General features: G+C 35.6%; 1 protein-coding gene across 1 annotated transcript in view; it reads right to left on the reverse strand.

Moving 5' to 3' along the window:
- Nucleotides 1-20,986, reverse strand: part of LOC104508428 (chromosome unknown open reading frame, human C10orf11) — a gene marked incomplete at both ends in the record, with an annotated part of 186,336 nt that extends 165,350 nt beyond the window's left edge. Inside the window, 3 exons of the mRNA XM_010150060.1 lie at nucleotides 325-451; nucleotides 10,600-10,739; nucleotides 20,822-20,986. Coding sequence (XP_010148362.1) covers nucleotides 325-451; nucleotides 10,600-10,739; nucleotides 20,822-20,986 — 432 coding nt within the window. The remainder of the gene's footprint in view (nucleotides 1-324; nucleotides 452-10,599; nucleotides 10,740-20,821) is intronic.
- Between the last annotated feature and the right edge of the window lie 367 nt (nucleotides 20,987-21,353).

A 21,353-nucleotide genomic window follows, 5' to 3' on the forward strand; every position in this document is an offset into this window, starting at 1 on the left:
GTTGCTACATACCTTTAGACAGGGTAAAAATATTCTTTTAAGCTCACTGACACATATTAGTTACTTTGTTATATGAAACAGGTTGGAAACCAGAAATTTGATAATGTAACTATAGTCCATTAAACAGATATAACAGTAAAGTTGGGTATGAAACCACAGAAAAATTACCAAGGCTTTTGTCCCTCATCTCACCATGTTTACCAGTCCTCTCTTTTGAAAGGTTTTGTCTGTTACTTCAGCAAAAGACACAGCCAAGTTTGGGAGTTATTTTAAACCAGTGTTAAAGAATAACATAGTTCTTACTTCTCCCATTTATTCTCTTACCTTAGCATCCTTGGGCTTAACCACTTTCATGAAAGCACCTCTTACCAAGGCTTCCTCTCTCTCCCTCCTGGTTACTTTCCGGGTATCAAGAAACTTCAGGTTTGTCAATTTGTGCAGGACAAAATATCTAACAGAGAGCAAAATGCCTGCAGTTAAAATCCAGAAAGAAGGAAAGACATACTTACAGACTAAACAACTAAAAAATAACAGCAATAAACAGCAACAGCCTTTGTTATAATACTTACCTTTACCCTCTCAAATGAAGCTTGCTCTAAGCCGCTCATAACAATTTAGTAGTAGGTGGATCAAACACATAAGAAAATTATCATGTTTGTTCTCTATAGGTATTACTGAGACATAAGGTACATCCAAAAAGAATAAATTGGAAATCTTTTTGAATTGCCAGTTTGTAAAAAAAAAAAAAAAAAAAAAAAGACTTTTGAGTGATTCCAAAGACTCCATCCCATATTGCAGGGGAAAATCAATCTGAGAAACAGAAACTGCCAGTCATCTTCCCTGAAGGAATTCTCAAAAAACATTAATTTGCCACTAATTCTTCAGATTTTTATTCTATTTTCCTAAAAACACAACAATCAGCAACATTATAGACAAACAGCAAATCAAAGAAGATTGTAATATGTTTTCTACCATACATCGTAAAACACCATCCTTTGTCTTGAAAGGAGTGTATCAGCGTTCAAAATTATTAACACTGAAAAGAAGAGTTCCTGAAGAGAAAGCATGGAGAGTTATTCCTGGTCTCTGCTTTCCAGGACTTCATTTTGACATAAGCATCATTTGGAAGGAGAATTCCAATTTGATCTTGCCAGGGAGACAAGTTGTCCTTATGGAATATGGATCCCAGCTCAGGATTAACTGCAGAAGCACACAGGGAGAGAACATTTTTATGAAAAATGTTTTAAGAATCCAAACTTCTTGTTAGGATCCACCAGTACTATGTTCTATTTATCCTTTTTACTCAAAGTACAGAAGTTTTTTAGCTTCAAAAATTAACATTGGCTCCTTGCTTGCAGTGGGAGAGAACATGGCAGATCAGAAACAAAGTAAGGAACACAGCCATAGCAAATCAGAATATCTAACCATCTCAAGTGCATGTTATTTACATTTAGTCAACCAAATGTAAAGCAGACATTGCAAAGTGAGGGAAGTGCCAGACTTTTCCTGGCAGGGGTTAGAAAGGTGACTGATAATGTTCCCCTTGCCTAGCTGCTTTGCATAAAACTCCAGTCAGTCATTGAGCCTCCTAATCATAGCAATCCCTTCTGGCACTGAGAGGAAGAAATTGAAGTACTAGGAAACTGTCCATAACAACATTTTGGAAAAGAACAACACACAAAAAATGTGTTTTAAAAGGTATAAATTATCTTATAAATACTGTTCTTAAGACCAGATAAGCATGTGAAAAAGACTATAAAGCTTCCCCTTCTACAACCAAGCAAAATCTATTGCTGAAAATAAACCTTTCTGTCAAGTACACCTTTCCTCTGAGGCAACAGCTTTGTAAATTGTTAACAAGTGAACTGAAAATGCTCAGCACTGAAATGCTCAGACAATGTAAATGTGAATCCTCAACCAATGACTTTCAGTGATATTAGAAGAAGAAAAAGAGAGAATCACTTTACAAAACAGAAAATGTCCTAAGACCATTTATTAAACAACAGGTACAGATGTAAGAATGACACGTTCCCAGACTCCTCCCATCTTGGCAGCTCTCCTGGCTGCCCTTTCCAGTCTTCCCTGGCATTTTGCTGGCCCTTATCTTCCAGGGGAGGAGAAGCTTTCCATCTTGCATTACTGGCAGAAGAGCTCTGATGACAACATTAGGGTTGAAAACATGTACATACAGAAACAATGTATCAGGAGTGAAGAAGAACGAAGCTAAAAATTAGTAAAGACACCAACCAAGTATAGCGTGAGGAAAGATGAATATTCAGGTGAAGAAAACATCAGTGTTAGAAAATCAGCTAATGTTTAATGATGGAATGAAATATGCCATTGAAAAGCAGGCTGCAACAAAAATGACAACAGACTAAGACAGCATCATCATCTATGCTGACTTTGGATCACAGCCGTCATGTCAGTCTCTCAAACATTTCAAAAGAGTTTAAAATTATAATAGCATTCCTTGATACAAACGTATCTTTGTAGTTTTAAGCCATCCCAACTGCACTTCAAAAACCAGAATTAGCATCAGTACATGCCACTACGAAAAATAAAACCAAAACACCCTACCCACATAAACTAAACAGCAAACTACACCACAAGTCTCAAGTTTAGGGCTGACTTGCACTCCTTACGTACACCAAACATTAAAAACTAAGTATCATAAAGGTTATCCCACCAGCTGAACGAAGGCATCACATATCAGTGATTAATTCTTTTAAAAGGTCACTCAAAATACAATCCCATTTCTTCATATTTCTTTCACTAAATGTTGCATAAACAGAATCTATAGGACATGAAAACAGTACTATACTATTTTATTAAACAGCTGAAGAAAAACATTGGGCTTCATGGATATATTTTAGCTAGAAATATGAAGATGCAGCTTCAATCTAAATGTAACACAAGTTTGCCATAAAAAATACAGGAAAGGATTACCAAAGCCCTGGAATGAACACTTTACAATATCAATTCAACCCTTGTAAATTTAATCCAGGGTTATTTGTTGCACAAAATCTCTTTACTGTGATGTATGACTTAGTTACTAAGGTTATCACAGCAGTATCCTAAAGTTGCATAGTACATAAAACATTTCAGTTAACAATGCAGGGAGGTTAACTCCCACAGATAACCTACTATCAGAGGGTTAGACCAGATGACATGCCTCTGTCAGCTTTCAGGAGCTATTGATGGTTCAATCAGTTTGTTTTGAAGGTAAAGTACAACAAAAGGGCACTAAACTTATTCAAACTGTCAACAGGGACTATCTGGAATGTTGCTTGCAGGTAAGTAATTTCGGGTGTTTTAAGACTATTATCAAACACCAATGGCTGCAGAAAAAGACAGCTACTAATAACACAGAATGCAGCCATCATAAAATACTTTATGGCAGGTAGTAAGATACATATATTGCATGACACATTGCACCTGTTTTAGACTAGTTAAGAGAATGCTGTTTAATAAAGATAGATCCATGTAAATTTTACATTAGAAGTTTAGAAAGGATTATTTTAGGTTAGAGGTTGGATGGACAGGGTCTCCCTGCCCCTCCAACTCCTTTTTTTTTTTTTTTTTTAATCATTTGGGAACTTAGCACTGCTCTGTGTGCTCTGAGACTGCTGTTACTGGGTTTTAACATCTCTGCAGTGGTGTGAAGAAAGGTTATTATCTTCAGTGATGAGGACAAAGGTAATCTCCAGAGAGAGTCAAAAAACCCACCAGAGTCACCAGGAAGGTGCTTAGAAATCCATTTATCACTGCCTGTAAACTGATCTTCTAATTCGTGATGGATTGAAGAAATAAACTATATAACTAAAGTTGCATCATCTTTTGTCCAGAATCATCTCCCCTCCTTTGCTCCTAGTGCCACAAGTCCCATGAAAATAGGCCAATATCATTACACACAACCAAGAACACTCAGAGATGCAAAAAAGACGGGGAAATATCACATTTCACATTATTCCAGTCTTACTTAAGTGAAAATGACAATAAAGATTAACAATTCATTTATCAATTTTGTAAGTGTTGGATGTGATTAGTATTATTTTAACATTTGTTACACAGACCTGTCAAGATGTTAGAAAAGAGGGACAGGCTTGAGGGGGCATTTGCAAAGGAATGCAGTGAATTTGGGATTCAGCTGCTATTGACATTGGCAAAAGCTCAGTGGGGCAAAGCCTTCCTTTGAAGAAACAGGTTGGAGTTCAGAAAGGGACAGAACAAAGACAGCTTTGAGATCAGCTACTGCTATTTATTAAACAATACACAAATCTGGTTTTTATATAAAGAAATACTGTCTCTGATAATGACTCACTTCTACAGCCTTTAACAAATCAGACTTGTCATCTTAACTCAGTCTTATGAACAACTATCAGTTACTTAGCAGGTGTATTCTATGCATGTTTCTAGTTGTCTACTGTGTAACAGTCATTACTTAAAACAGTCCCTGGGCTATTCCCTCACTGTCCAAAAATTGGTGATGCTTCACAGAGTCTTAGGAGAGAGTTTCACAGGTGAAGCAAAAGGGTTAAAAGAGAATATATGTGTGTTCTTTAAAAGATCACATGGAAGAAAAGAACAAATCTATTTTAAACATACACAAGAAATTTGTCAGTCCTGACCCAAAACATACAGGTGAAAATAACTTTTATATCAACTTCTATTTTTGTTACATTGCTACTGTGTAATTCCATTCTTATCTATTTCTTTCAGTAGGCATTTCGATTCAGGCATAAAAATTCCATCAGTTTTAATGAGTTTCAGTACACTACTTATTACTATTATCGAACACTTCTAGGAAATTTTTATTCTAGAACTGTGAACACCATAACAAAAACAAACAAACAAAAAAGATCACATAATATCATAGCATCTAAGGGACTCGATTCATTTATTACCTCGCTTGGAAAAGCAGACAAGTTGTAGAACCTGGTTGGCCTCCTGATACTGAAAGATAAAGGCATCACCCATGAGCCACACTATAAGAAAATCTTAAAGTGGCAATAAATTACTTGGGGAAAGAATGTTTGTGGTTTGTGGGTTGGGGTTTTTTGTTTGTTTGTTTTTTCTTCTCATTCTACTACAAGGAGAGTATAGGAAATTTGTATATGTTAGAGTTTCAGAGAAAATAAAAACTCTTCCACTGAACCTTTACTGAAAGACTAAGGTAATAACTAGATTCTGTATAGTCCTTAATTTTGTACTTTTATCAACAGAAACTGAAATATAAAACTGTACTACAGGCATCAATATTTAAATTTAAAACACAAAATTAATCTGGCACTGAAAAGTTGAGAAATATTTGCATAGAAGAACACAGAAATGGCTCACTCTAACCGTACCCTAACTGCAATATGCTCTTTGTTTCAGAAAGTGCTTACTTTCACTTTTCTATGTTCTGTGCCATTGTAGTTCCTTTCTTTGAAAATCATCAAACATAAAAATAATATAGCTATTTCAAACTTTGAAGGACTATGTCTCAGTTACATTATTATAAACTAGAATTACTAAATAACCCAAAGTTGGCAAAGTTAGATCAGCATTCAGAGGGGGAGAGATGAAAACAAAAATCAGAAGGACTGAGCAAACATGTTTATGACACCGAACTAGATTATCTCCTGTAATTGTTTCTTCTGCATCACCAAAAAGTTTAACCCTCTATCCCCAATTTTTACACTCCCAAATAGCATATAGTTGTCTGCAGGATTTCCATCTGCAATAAAGCTTCCTCAAAACAGTGTTAAGGAAGCCAGGCCATAAACAAACATCTTGTAGAGCAGAGGCCATGTTAGAGAATCACACTGTCTCTGTGCAACCTTGGCACTGCTTGGTGATGACCATATAATAATACTGAGGGGCTCTCAAGTCACTCAGAATAGCAGACCATCTCCTAATACTTGAACACCCTCTGCTCTACCTTCAATGAAGCAAACTCCTCTATGAATTGAAAAAATATCTCTTTATACATGTAACGGTAATTACAGTTATGTCTTGACTTACTGTGTTAGATTGGACAAATTGAGGTATTACGGACTTCAATTTATTAGTCCGAACAAAACCATGATAATAGCTCTTGCTCATAAATCCTTACCGTGACTAATCTCAGATAGAAGTCGTATGGCTATGTGATGTCTATCAAATACAGGTGTTTTTCTTCCAGGTACTGTAGAAATTACAAGGCCCCATGCAAACCGTGAAGGAGCACAGATTCATAGATCATACAGATGTAAGGGAATACTACAATCATCTCTAAGTACCATAAAAAACATATACGGAAGTACCACAGATTCCAATCCCTCCTGTTAAGAGAGCCCCAGCAGTAAGTTCACTTATATTGACCAAGTCTATTAGCATTATTTTCATTATTGTACATGGATTCCTAGTTTCCTGTTGCTTCTGTAACATGTATTTATGTATTTACATTATTATCTAAATTCAAAAGGCCAAGCTGGATGAGGTTTGATTCTATGATTCAATCACAAGGCTATTTAAAATAGATGAGTAGGCGCTGTCTCAATTAAATAAAACTAAACCAAAACTACAGTAAAACAAAATGAAATTGCAAGGAAACTGAAAATGCTGTAAGAGGACCCAGCATTTCACAGAATCAAACCTGTGTCATGGGAATAGCTGATTTAGCTTGAAAAGTTAATCCATACAAAATGCTTGCATTTCCTTTCTTGCTGGTATATCTTAAGAGGACTTCATAAGGTTATCACCATTTGCTACCCCTGCCAAAGATAGCCTATCTAGTATATGTACTTTTAGGCTAATTTAAAATAAACTCAGGCATTTGTTTCCACTTGGCCTTGTTTCCATGTCAACAGCACTTAATGAATGCATCATTCCAGGAAATGTCAATAAGGAGCAAAGAAGAATGAACAAGCACTGAAAACTTCACACATGGCATACATCCTTCACAATCATATCGCTTTAATAAAAATAGGTGAGGTCACCTGCAGCATTTGCAAATGCCCTGTAATACATTCCGACCCAGATGATTTTTCACAGTTCAGTAACACCACGTTTGAAGTTTTCACTGCAAACAATACACCCACAGGACTGACCAAGTGCGGGTACAAGAGAAGCAACCAGCAATTACTGTGTTGACTTCTGTTACTTTGATCTCTGGGTCATGACCCCTGCTTTCACGCAATCTTCAAAGTAGAGATTGTAGAATAGGTTATTTTAGAGGACGCACTGTTTTGCAAGCTATTTTTCTGTTTCTTGCTTCCTGTTTCAGCCAAAAGCTTTTAAAACTTTCCTAGCAGCATTACATTTTATATACTCTGCCTTCCCTTGCCCTCACTCCCAGAATATCCCTTTAAAAATATCACCTTCCAAATATGGAAAGATTAAAAGATAGGATGAAAAATAAAAACTTATAGGACCTCTTTTTTTCAGTTTTGTTTTTTTGATTGTTTGTTTGGGTTTTCTGTTTGTTGATTTTTGTTTGTTTTGTGTTTTTTGTTTGTCTGTTATTTTTAACAAAGGAACTAAATCTATTTTATAATGACAGAAAAAACCAGGAATATTAAAAATGAAAGGTAAGGAGAAATAACAGGAATGGGGGGAAAAAAAGGTTTTCCTTTTGCTAAAAAGTATCCCACTCAAATGTTCCTGTATTTCTGACCAAAAAATAGCTACTTTGAGAAAACTCACAACAATGTTTTTGTACAACACATTTTTAATGAAAAACTAGAAATAAGCTTTAGTATTGAAATTGATAGAAATGGTATAACCTTGTCAGAAAGCACTTTTATACATTTTCCAAGTATTTATAATGAAACCTAATTATTTTTAAAAGTTGTAATATTATTTTTTTACGCCTGTTACTAATATCAGGTAAATCAGTGGACCTTGAGTTTTTAAAATTCTGATTTTCCACATTCTTTTAAGGTTGAAATTTTGGAAGTTTTACACATCTTTTCAGTTTGTTGGAATGAGAAGATTAAGTAAAGCTTTGATTTCTAGCACCTTTCTCTTTCTGCTTGAGGAATTAAATAGCCTGAACTCTAATTGAACTCAGTAGGAATGAAATCAGAGCTCAATGAAAAATGAAGCCATGGTTCCAATGGTCACTGCAGAAATTTACAAAAAGAAGTTCCTATTCAAAACAAAACAAAACCAGATAAAGTTTATGGTAAACCAAAATGTTTATATAATTCAGGTTCACTGAAATGCAATTTTTTGATGCTTTCTGTGTGACAAATTTTCTCAAACAAATAGAAATCCTATTGAAAAAAGTTACTTCAAATCATTAAAAAATGCTGAAAATGGACATTTCATTTAAGATTTTAAGCAATACATTTGATAAAATACAAATATTTTCTCACTCAGGAGAGCTTGCTGCTATTAAATATATGAGATAAATCTGTATGTTTGGGGAAAGGAAGAAAAAAGTTGTCCAAGATGCTTCAGAATGTGAATTCAAAACACTGATTTTATTCAGAATAGAATTAGCAGACTACTTTTAATTAGTTCCACCATGTAGGTGAATTTATTCTCCTAAAGGTAGATGGATGGATGGATACATGGTTTTGAGTCTAATGTTGTCTGGCAAACACATTTCGTACAATGTAACAAATAATTACGGAAAAGGATCAGGAAGCTTTCATTACAGCAGCAGAACCATAAATCATTCAACTAATTACAAGTCCATTACTCTTTCTTAAAAGAGCTTTGATTAACCTTGTTTATATTAAAAAAAAAAATACCCAGGTTTTCGGAAAAATAAAGAGAAAGAAAATGGAAGCAATTTTGCAGTTTCCAGCAGATGCATAAATACAATCACTTCACACTTTGACACAGTGGTTAGCCACTATGTGACCTAAAACTACCTTGACCTCCTTGAAGTCACCATTTTTGCATTGAAATAAAACAACGGACATGCTTGTTTTGATGTATGGCTGTGTGACATATTATAAATATTACATCACATAACCACAGAGGATGTCAATCAATAAAGAATTTTTTCAGACAGCACTAAATGAACCATGGGTTCTTGCCTCTGAATGGCTCCTTTAACGTTCTACTTTTGCTTAAATGATTAATAGCAGACATATTGTCAGAAAACATACTTAAAGTGAAAACCAGTAAACTGTAGAGATAACATTCATTTTTTAAGCAATTCTCTAGTGCAAAAGTCACATAAATTTACATAGAGACAGCACTCAGAGTCTTGTAAGCTGGACAGTAGACATAACTTCCACTTAAATGTGAAAGCTAAAGGAAAATATTTTATTAAATCTAAGCTGTTCTACTCGGTGAAAACCAAAATGGTACAGCAAAGCTGGATTCTAAAGTTGAAGCATTAGAAAGTGAAAGTCTTTTGGCTAATGATAACCTAGAAACCCTTCTCAAAACTTTGGAATAAAGAAAAAAAAAAAAAAAATATGCATAGCCAGGACAGCTGTGCTGCTGTTTCAACCTACAGCATGTATGAGTAATAAACCGGTGCCTTGAATTCATGCCACTTCCCAATAAACCTGGTTTTAGTCTCTGCCACTTTGTATTGTTTTATACTAACTCCTACAGCAGAGTTTGGATTACATGAAGATAAAATCAGAGTTTTATTACATAAGTCCAAATACTGCAGGTGATCTGATAATAAAAGGTGAACCTGAGTTCTTTGCAGAAACCTGAGTTCTGCAAGGTTGGCAATACGGTGACCAGTACTGTTTGGCTCCGACTTGCCTCACACAACCATTTTCAGTTCATGTGGAAAATGCCAGCACACAAAGACTGTAATCTTGTATCAGATGTGAGCTCAGAAAAAGAAATCCAATTAATTTCCCCCCTGCGTTTGCCTAAAGGTTATAGCTATGAAAATTATGTCTCCTGAACAGACATTCCATAAGTTTTGGATCTATACTGAAAATCATTAGTCACAAATATTTTAATTTTTTGTTTTAAATATCCTTTGTAATTTTAACACCATTTCAAGTTGGATCACTTGGACATACAAATTTTATAAGGCTTGCATCTTAATTTCCAGACAACCTTTTGTGTAATCTAGCTCCTTAAAATTACGTTATAGAGAGAGTTTGGTTGGGTTTTTTTTCTTTTCATTTGAATCTAAAATCTAACTGCTCTGAGGAAAGCAGCACAATATAGAGGGAGTCCTTTCTTTCACGTTCTTTAAGAGTGCCTTGATAACTGTAGTAGAAGAAACTCATCACCATAATCAAATCTTATCACAAGACAAGGCCACTGGCTGAGTGTAGTGATTTTTTTCTTTATTGACTGTCACCCCCAGTGTATATAAATGCTGTCTTACCTTGGCCTTAAAGAAGGAAAGGTCATAACTATGCACATATGAGCACCCACATTCAGGAAATCCTGTGCACACCTGCTCAACTCAAACTTGTGCTATACAGCACTGAAATATTTGTTGAAATAAGGTTCCTGAGAGTCATCTCGCTGAAATGGGGTTACTCCAATTCCCAGATGATTCGTGGCTGAACATGCCACAATGCTTTCAGAATAGTATAGATGTTTGTTTGAGACTATGATTTGGTTTTAGTTCAATATTTTTCCTGTAATACACCAAAACCCACATACCTTATCATATCTACAAGTCAAAACACTAACCTGTACCTCTGGTAGTCATCTTCATCCTTTTCTTTGCAGACCAGTTCATTTGGGCAGGCCATGTTTCCAAGCAAACTGAGATACCGTAGCGAGGGCACAACTTCAGCCAAATGGTCCAAAAGTTTTTCTAATTCTGTTATGTGTCAAGGCTGTGGGTTAAGGATTCAATGACATTAATAAAAAAAGCATTTAGAGTTGCATCACTGCTGATTTAAACATGCATTTCAATAACTGACAATCAAATTTAGTATGGCATTCAGGAAAATGTCACATTAATTGTTCCAAGGGCAAACAGGGATAAACTTCAGTCAGTTTTTTGGCACAGAAAGAAAGAATTTGGCTGTTTTTTCATTCTTTTCTCCTCCTCTCTTTCCTAGGTGGTTCACTAGAAAACATTAAAACTTTGACAAAATGATGGATGCTGTGTGGTAAAATGGCTAGCAATTGCTGGAGCCATGAAAACTTTTCCAGCATGGAAACAAACAGTTAGTTTAACAGCACATTCATCACTAATATATTCAGTCCACTGGAAAATTAGTTTAAAAAAAAAAAAAAAAAAAGTCAAACCACAACAACCCACTTTCACTTCCAGCATATAAATGCTTTGAGTGCCACAGCAACACACTCATAATTACTCAATTAGTATATGTGAATTAATGCATCACTAAGTGCAACTTAAAGACTTCAGTGTTACAATTATTTTATATTTGAAGCTTTGAAAACTTGGAAAACATAAAATTTTTCATTAAACTAACCTTCTATTTTGGTGTTCATGAGGCCTTTTAACAACTATATTGCTCAGAACATAAATAATGATGATACACCTTCAATACTGTAAACTATGTTAGAACAAACAGGTAAACATAGGTTAAAGTATCTTTTAACCACTGCAGTATTGGAAATCACAGCTTGGGTTTAAGCATAACAACAATATTCAACCATTTGCACCCTGCTGATTGATCAAATAAAGCAAATTATTTTATTAAAGTATAGTGTGACAGTCTAATACTGAAAAACTATACACTCTTGTTTAATTCAATCTACATGCAAAGAAAAAGGTGTGATTCTCAAAAAGACACCATGTATATCCGTGTAAGAAATTTTCAGTGTTTATAAATTGGCTGACTTTGACAATGGTAATAATTATTCAAAAACCATTAAAGGGCATTTCATTGCCCTGTTTTTATCCACTACTGCTGTTAGATACCGCAACTATTGTTTTACACCCTCAGTTCACTTCTGTTGCTATTATTTATACTTGATTTATGTGTTTCTGTTATCTTTGTTATTTTTAGCTGATGGAATTTACTTTATTTCTTCACCTCAATATCTTAAGGGCAACAGAAGCAATACAAAATAGAAAGAGCAGCTTCATTGTTAAAAATGTGGTCTTCCTTTTGCGAGCCTGAAATTTTATTTGATTTCCAGTGAAGATCACATGAAGATCATGCTGACAATTACTAATTTTAATATATTAAAATCAATGTATCTACACTCATAGTTAATGTTCTATCCCATAAGGTCTGGGGAAACATACTCAAAGATTTTGCATGAGTGAGAAAAATAAAGGTTTGAAATTAGTTCTATGAATTAATTAAAAAGGTAAAAATGCTAACTTTTCATTTGGCAAAGCCACATTATGGAATCCTATATGCCAGTAAGTAATCGATCAGACCCTAAGATAAAATGTCTTTCTGTAGCATCACATGACATAAATCTTTGTTAATGGATGAATTCCCAAACAAAATTTGGTGCTAATGCTCATCTTCTCGTATCTGGACCTCAAGCCTATTCATGGCTCTTTCAGAAAGTATACAACTGTGATGGGAAGGTCACAAACTGTTTTTCCACACACGCTCAACTGAAAGGCTTTTTAAAAATTTCCTAAGATTGTTACAGAAGTGCTTGAATCTGGCACCCTCCCTCATCCAGGAGAAACACTTAATTTCTTGTAGGATTGCTTATACTGCAAAAAGATTCCCCGAGAGAAATAGTTTATTATTACAAAAGACAGTTATTTCCATAACAGCAATCACACACAGGGGGTTAGCTATTGCAAGGCTTAGATTGTATCTGGCCATTTCTTATTGAAAGGAAAAAACAAAACCCCAAACAAACACTCAAACTTTTTGCTCTTCTATGGACTAAACATGCAGAACTTTTGCTTGTTAATTCAGTAGAGCTTTCTCTGGAGTAGAAATTTGGGAATCACATACAGACTCCTTACCATCCAGTTCAGTATGAGACTCTCCAGATCTTCTCTTTGTTATCATTTACTCACCTCCCATTACTGAAATATGTTTAGCATCTTAGTGTTATTTCAAATCCAGCTGCAACAGAAACAATGTGAACAGGACAAACGCCAAGAATCAGACATAATCATCCTCAAAAGTAGAAGGTTACCAATTCACAGAAAATTTGAAGCTTTGCAGGATTAGACAGCCCAAAAATAACAGGACACAAGCAACACTTCAGAACAAACCAACCTGTACCTTATGATAGCCAATTATTTTTGCAGTTTTGCCATTAGGTTTAAAAAAATTTAAAAAAAAAAAAAAATCTGTTCTGTAGGACTTCAACTATCTTTTCTCACCCCTCTTAAAAAAACAAAACAAAATGCAAGGTACAGATTATTTTTCCGGGAAGCCCAATTCACCTGCCACCACAGTTATTCTTTACAAAGCATGTAGGAAAAAATAAATGATAGCCTGTGCAAATTCTCATGATTAAGTGTTTCTCAGAGATGAATCATAAGTTATGGTGTACTTCTAGTTTACCACTAATTAGCACATCATATACTTTTTTTAATCACAATACTAGAACTGTATGATGCCACTGAAAGTGTAAAGTCCTTCTAAAAAAATGCTAGCAAAATAGAGAGGGAGAAAATCGAAAGAAAGTCTGAACTTTACTGCTAACTTCCTTTCTATGGTTTATTGTTATTAGGCCAATAAGGCATAAGGAGTGCCGTACTGGTGCAATCAGAGCCAAAGAACTGCAAGATCCTGCTGTGCAGTTTCTAAGATCAATTTCAGCTCCATTCTCTCCAAAAAGGAAAGCCACAATTAAATCCATGGACAGTGCTAGTGAAAATTTATTTAGTTATTTAAAGCTTCTGAAGTCAGTGCCACTGGTCACCAGGTGAATATGTAACAGTGATACAAATACTTACACTATAGTCTATTGTTTGAAAACTTGTTTCAAGTGTCACTTATGACAATTAAAGTGCTTTAGTGTAGTGATGCATCTCTTAATTCAACAGCATTATCATTACCAGTCTATTAATGCTTCTCTTTCTAATAGATGTTGACTAAAACAAAAATTCGTAACAATAAAAAATTTAAACTCTTAACCTCCTTAACTCACAAGCTATAACATTAATTTTCAACAATTATACAACAGTCCGCTCCAAAAACACAACCTGGCCTCCACGAATAATTGACAGAAACACACTAGACATACTTCCAAATTTCATCCTCATTGAAAGACTATGCTGACTTCTTGCACTGTTTCTAGTTTTAAATTAAGGAAGCATTCACAGGAACTGGGCATCTCTCATTCTGAGATTAACTTTTTTAAGCCTGTTCATTGTGTTACACATATGCATATCACAGATGTATATTTATAGTAGACTGTTCATAGCATACATACGCACAAGCACGCACAACCATATCACCGTATTTTCTGTTCAGAAAAAAATGCTACCAGTAACACTGAGACATTAGCTACAGAATTAATTGAAAGTATAGTCTGTGGTGGGTCCAGTTAAACTGCACAGCAATATAAGTTTTTGCAAGTTTTACTCAACCTAAAATATTCTACAAATAAGTATGTTCTAACTTTTCTATTTTCACTCACTATCTGGTACCCAAAACCATAGTTTTTGAGGTTCTCCAGAAGACAAAAAGAACAAGCAAATGCCCAAAGCAAATGATGCATCTCCCTTCTTTGGCTAAGAATTAACTGTCTATGAAAGCTCATAACAATTTTGTTTGTGCTGTAAAAAACCCTACAGCCTGGATTAAAAGTCTAGTGCTAGTCAGGACTGTGGGCCCTTACAAACCCTTCAAAGATTAGTTACACAGTATTCAAGACTACTTCCAAAGAAGGATCAGTGTGATTCAAAGTTAACTTGTCCCCAGGGAATACTACATTTGAGCAAGGTCAAAGTTACAAAGTCTGAGTGGATAGTATAATGTCACTTCACTTAGACAGTTTTAGGAGAACCTCGCAAGCAGGGACAGCCATTTTGATGCTAAGCTGTGTCTTGTGACAGCCAGCATAGTAAAAACATCATTCTGCTATGCTACTCAGACACTGTGTGGATTCACACAGGAACTACTGGATGATGCCTCTTCCACTGTTCCAGAGCTCTGTAGTCTCAAGAGTCTCTTTAGCTGTGCCCTTTCATTAGTCCCTCCAGCATATTTCCAGGGCACAGACACTGCATGAATCCTTTCTGGAGAGCAATGTAAGAGTCCAGCTTCTTTAAGTACTGAGGACTGATGCTGGTCATTCCCATCTCCTCTATTTCCTCTCTTGCCGGCATTCTTGGTATAACCATATTCATAGTTGTTCTTCAGAGACAACAGCTAGTCAAATCTATGCAGAAACACAACCTTTGCTAAGTTTCTAAATGAAATTTTCCTATTCAGCTCTATACAAATGCTATGTTAACATATACCTGTCCAAACAAACTAACCTATATATATTTATCGTCTCACACCTAAATTATTTTTTGCATAAAGTTTGAAGTATGCCAGAGAATCTGGAATTTCTTTCTGTAACCATTTTGTCTGCCAGCAGTTCTTTTTAACACTCATACACTCAAATACAATGACTTTATAAGAAAAGTAAACATCCTTGATCTCAGCTCTCAGTGCTTTCCAAGTTGTTCCATCATTTTCTTTCAAAAAGTTTGTGCTTAGTCTTTTCACAGTTTTAGCCATCTCACATCCCCAAAAGAGCTGCAGAGGAGGTTTTTGTGTTAATGACATTCTGTGATTACAGCTTTGTTCTTGGAAGCAAACAAAGTAAAGTGTAGTCACCTTTACATTGAAAATATTTTTGAAACATGCACACAGAGGATATCAGAAATATTACACAGAATTCCAGACCACCACAAAGAAAGACCAAAAACTGTCATTCAAGTCTTCTGCCAACTAACCATCTGTAATGCAGGTGCTGCAATCAACCTAACATTAAAACAGCTGGACTTCTACCAGAGTCCTAAATGAGCAATGTACCTATATTTATTTCTATCTGAAACATTTGCTTCAATTAAATTTATCACAAACATGATGTAGCAATCACAAGCTATTCCACAGGCAAACAGCCTTGAAGCAGAAGTTACCAATTCTCCACTGAATGCAGTGTGAAAAGATCTTTGCCACCTGAACGCTTTTCCATTAGAATGTGCTAGGTCTTCAAGGTTGGATAACCACAGAAATAGCTTGCAATATGCAAGTATACATCTTCCCCTTCTCTATGTGCAATAGGATGTCACACAGTGTCATTTGTATGCCACGTTCTGGCCTGAACCCTATCTGGTAGGGAGATAGGGCCTTGAGATAAGACCTTGTTCACTGACTTTAAAACCATTTTGCTCAAGAAAGAAAAGGTGCAACACAGGTAGTAATTAACTAAGTCCAGTCATCTCATGGAGAGCTTCCTGCATACTGAATACATGGGGAAAAAAATTGTCATTCTGCATTCTGGAGAAGCATTAGTTTTCTCCGTGTAGCTGGAGTTGCTGGTGCTTCTAGAAGTGTTTCAGACATCCCACGGTTACAGGTTGCAATTTTGTCAGGTATACAAATGAGAGGAAAAGGAGGAATGTTTCTATTCCTGTAATCAAATACATTTCTGGTTCTCTAGAGAGGTCCATTCTGAAACAATATGTCCATTCTTTCAAAGTTAGTTTTTTGATTATGCTTTTTTTTAACTCTATTCTGCCCAAATGTTTCTCAAGGTTCCCAAGGCAACACAAAGATAATCAAGAATAAAGCAGCAGCTTGCCTTTTTTTAAAAAAAGTTCCGACATCTGGAGTTGAACTGGCCCAAGCACTGCTGAAGAACAGGATAAGGAATTGCCTGGACTGAAGATTACCTCCCTTTCCATAGATGTTTGGCTTTAGGTATTAATTTTTACTTAATTTTTACTTCAGGTACACCTTATTCTAGAAGAAAGATTTTTGTCTCATGAGGAACTGTAGCTCTCTAACAAGCCACACTCAGGTTTAGCCAAATATGTAATTGTGGCATGTAGAGCTCAGAGGTAATTGCAAGAAGACTACTGTACTATTTCAGCTTAGATCTTTGTTTAGTGGAGATAGGGATCTGTACATAACAGAAGACAATTTATGCCTTTACATGTTCACTCAGTCTAAACATCAAGTCCTCAGCACTTAACATAATGATTTTCCTGTCAGACTGGGAATTCTAGGGCTTCAAGAACCCCAGGACAATATAGGAACAAGCACAAAGGCCAAATAAATTACAACTATATTTTGGGGCTTAAACAAACCCGTAACTGTTAGGCATTATGAGGAGACCTCTGTGAACACAGATTATACCAGAAGTACTTACTGGTATGTTTTTCAATTGGAAACCTCAAACCATGCTGTTTTCAAAGACTCAAGAACATATAATCCTTAGATTTGAACTACACTGATAACTCCTCTAGCCTTAAATAATGAACATACCATCATGGGCATTCTGCCCAGCTCCAGACATCCCACTCTATGGCATGATACATTTTGGTTTTTCTCTAAACCATTCAAAATCTGGATCTAGATTTGCATCTGGATTCAATGTCTGCATTTTACATCTACATTCAACACCTTTACTCTAAATGAACTTTGGTATCAGTTGTCCAGAAGTATACAGATTGTATGTCAAATGGATGAGCAGCTCACTGGAATATGTAAAGAAATACGGCTTTTAATTCAGGGAATCACAGATCTGGTTCGTTATCAGACTTGTCTATTTTGAAGTGGGGCAGTGAACACCATCTCATTTTCAGATGGAAATTTTACAGATGTTCATATACTATAAAACTATGTTATCACATACTAAAAAGACTGAAATATAAAGGAAATCATAATGTCTACACACTGTAGTCCCACTGTAACACCACCCATGACCAGCACAGTGAAAAGCCATGAAACCTCACACTGCTATAATACAAAGAGGAATAAATCTATTTACACATTTCCTGAATGATTTTTAGTATCTACTGAACACCCTTAAAAGGAGAAATGAGGCTTTCTGTTAAAGCACAAGTAATTGCAGTCATGAGTCCTCCTCCAAAAGCAACTTCCTACCTACCACCCATCCATCTTAGTCTGTACTGCTTTCTACCATCTGTTGTGTCTGACAAAGAAACTAAGATGATATATTTCCCAAAGGAAAACAGATTTTTGTAGAAACAAACATACTATACACATGAAAAAAGCATGTTAGAGACATATAATCCAATACTGCACAATGTTGATAACTATCCTTTATGAACTTCAGCTACGTAGACTTCATTTTAAAGTATTTTTAACAGATTAGACATTACAGAAAAGTTGAGGTTTAACAACAGGAAACTGTTTTTAAAATAGTAATATTTAAATTTGCTTCTTCCACCCCTAGTAGAAAAAAATGGCTGTGACTTAACCCTAACTAAAATTCGCAACCTCTATTTGTACAAAAAAATACTAGATGATTCTTCTAAGTATTTACCTGATTTGGAGATTAATTTACCCTTTTGTACAGTATATTCAGATATTATGTTAAGAGGGGCCAAATATTATTTATACATACAACCCCACACAGTCAGTGAACCATGTAAAAGGAGTAGAAATCTCATATCAGAACTAGCAAAACAGGAACTGGATCAAAGTGAAGCCAAAATAAAATGAGAGAAATAGCAAAGAGTAGTATTAAGTGATACCAGAAAAGCTCTCATGAGAGTTTTAAAGTTTACATGTTATTCCAGTTTTCACAGGGGTCAGTTTGGCTTTTTGTTTGTTTTCATCTCTCTCTCTCCATATGTATGTATGTTGTTTTCATCTCTCTCTCTCCACATTTATGTATACATGGAAATATTCCACCAAGTGAAGTTTTGTTTCAGATAAGTACTCTTTGCTCACTTGTGTCCTATCTTTAGTGCTACTAGCATATACTAAACAACCTTTCCTGTACTGTGTTTCATTATTATATTAAAAGTATATTTTAATATGAAATCTTTTTCAAATAATAATTCTATAGAGAAATAATTCATTTAAAAAAAATTTATACAAGTTCAAAGTAGACCTTTTTCATACGTGGTATCCACATTGAAAAGAAGAATCTGGAAGGTCTCTGCTCTTCTGAAGACTCTTGTATCTTCCCTACAAGAAATCACTACTCCCTAGGGCTCAAAACATTAATGATGTACAGCAGTTATTTTTTCTTCTCTGGGCAGTTTGTATACGTTGGGTGCTTTACAACTCCTCTATTATATTATTGGCAGCACACTATGAAACTTGTACATTATTTCTATAACCTGAGTAGCTCCATACTCTCAAAGCTCTAACTTCATAGTTTTAAGATCAAATTTAAAAAATCCCAGGATAGATCAAATCCTTCAAATCATGTTATCATTGACTTTGAGAGCATACTCACTTGACAACAGTTTTTTAAGTATGACTGTGAAACCAGAAGAAACTCTTTAAAGAATACTACTGACAGGATAATTTTTTTCCTCTGATTTTGTTCACTGAGTTCTTATTCAATACATCTTTTGGCAAGTGCAAAGCTCCTCCTTAACACCCCTCCAAAGGACATACATATTCACAAATTTTTGTGTCTTATGGCCAAATTCATATTTCATGCTTTGTAGAAGGAAATAGGCTGCACCAGACATACCACACACTCATAGCATCAGCAAAACTGTTATTGTGCATTCTTCATCAAAGCATGCCCTGTTCAGATTTGACTGCGGCAGCAAACAATAAAAACAGTTACTCAAATCCAACCTACAGAATCCTGACATTAACCAGAAATCTAGCCAAATACCTAGTACAGTAACGATTGTTACTGCTCAAGAGACAGTCTTGGCAAATTTCCAAGGCCCCAAGAATAAAAGTTACTCTGCTGGTTTTTATTTATTTATGGAGTCAAAAATAAGTGCAGAAATCGTAGAATCTGCAGTTATTTTTATTCTCCTCAGTAGGAGGATTTTGCTTTAGTAGGAGGTAAATTGCTCTCTGTTTACGTTGTCTGTAATAAAAGCCTGCAGTTGAGCAGCCTTGTCCTCTTGCTGCAGTCACAAGGAGAGGGCTTTCATGGTCTGTGCTCTAAGACTCTGCAGGCCTCACTTGGCCTTTTGGCCACAATTTGATCACCCTTCACTTTTGTAAAACCATGTATTAAACATCTTCAAATCTCCAGAAGGGTCAAAGTATGAGAAAATTATTTAATAATCAAGTCCATGCTCAGCCCTTGCAGATAATTAGTTTTTACAGACCATTATCTATAAGCCTACAGACTTACAGGGGCTCCAATTCAGCAGAGTACTTGGGCAAATGCTGAAATCTTTATTCCAAATAAACTTAGCAGGCACTAACTTCAGACATATGGAGATGTGACTGATTGGTTATGAATGGACTTAACCATCCATCTAAACACTTCAGTGTATTAAGACCTTGATTTGGACAGCATTTTATACAAATTCATAGAGAGTTGGAACACCTAGAATACAGTGACTTGCTTTTACAGCTGCAGTTGCACAGCAGCTACCAAATTGTGCATATTACCGACTTTGCTAAAATAAAGAAAGGTAATACGTTCCTATTTTAATTTATTTTAATGTTTTAAGAGCTATTTAAAGTATAGAAACTGAATAGGGCTTCACTGCACTCTCTGTTCCACTAGAGGTCAGCCTGCAACAGAACCCCAAGTGAACACAGGGACTGCTGCACACTGGTAGCACTGACATTATTTTCTTTCTCTCTTTTATCTATTAGAAGGATTTCTTCAGAGCCATAACTTAGATCTCTCACTAAAATGGAGCAACAGGAAGATATAATGGTGCATTTCATTTATGAATGACCTATAATAAATTACTATGAAGTATTCCAGGTGTCAAACAAGAGAATGCTTTGTCTGCACATGAACTATATTTCACATACTTTAATTTGGCTGACACATAAAACTCATTTGACATTTTGCAGGTATTTCTTTGAAAGGATATTTGGTTCTTGTTGAGTGTTAAGGTATGGAGGTGGGGTAACCTGGGTAACAGAAGGTCATTTCCAAGTAGATTGTTGTCCAAGATCAGCTCTTCCAAGTAACTGAATGTTTTCAGTCCTTCTAGTGACCTGCAAACGACAAAGGCAACAGGAAAAATGATACTCCACTAAATCAGGGAGGCCATTATGAGCTGAAATAAATATTTTAACCTTCCCTTTCAGGAGTGGGAATAGTTTTGGTTTGGGCCTGTCAGAAGAGTGAATGACAAGCATTAGTGGCAAGGGGAGTGCTGGCACTGCAACACATCCTTCACATGCTGGCAGGATGAAGGATGGGGGTCACTTAGTGAGTAGCCAGGATCCAAAACAAAAGGCTTCAGATATGGGGCCTGCAGGATGAATTTGTCAATGTCTTGTGCCTTCAGGCACCCAGCCTCGCCTGACCCTAACCTCCATTCCCAAGATAAATAACTCTGTCACAGTTCACCTTCATTCCCTGGACACAAATTTAAGTTGTCATCCATCATTTCTGCC

The sequence above is a fragment of the Eurypyga helias genome, unplaced genomic scaffold, assembly GCF_000690775.1.
Source record: "Eurypyga helias isolate BGI_N326 unplaced genomic scaffold, ASM69077v1 scaffold2374, whole genome shotgun sequence".
Classification (NCBI taxonomy): Eukaryota; Metazoa; Chordata; class Aves; order Eurypygiformes; family Eurypygidae; genus Eurypyga; species Eurypyga helias.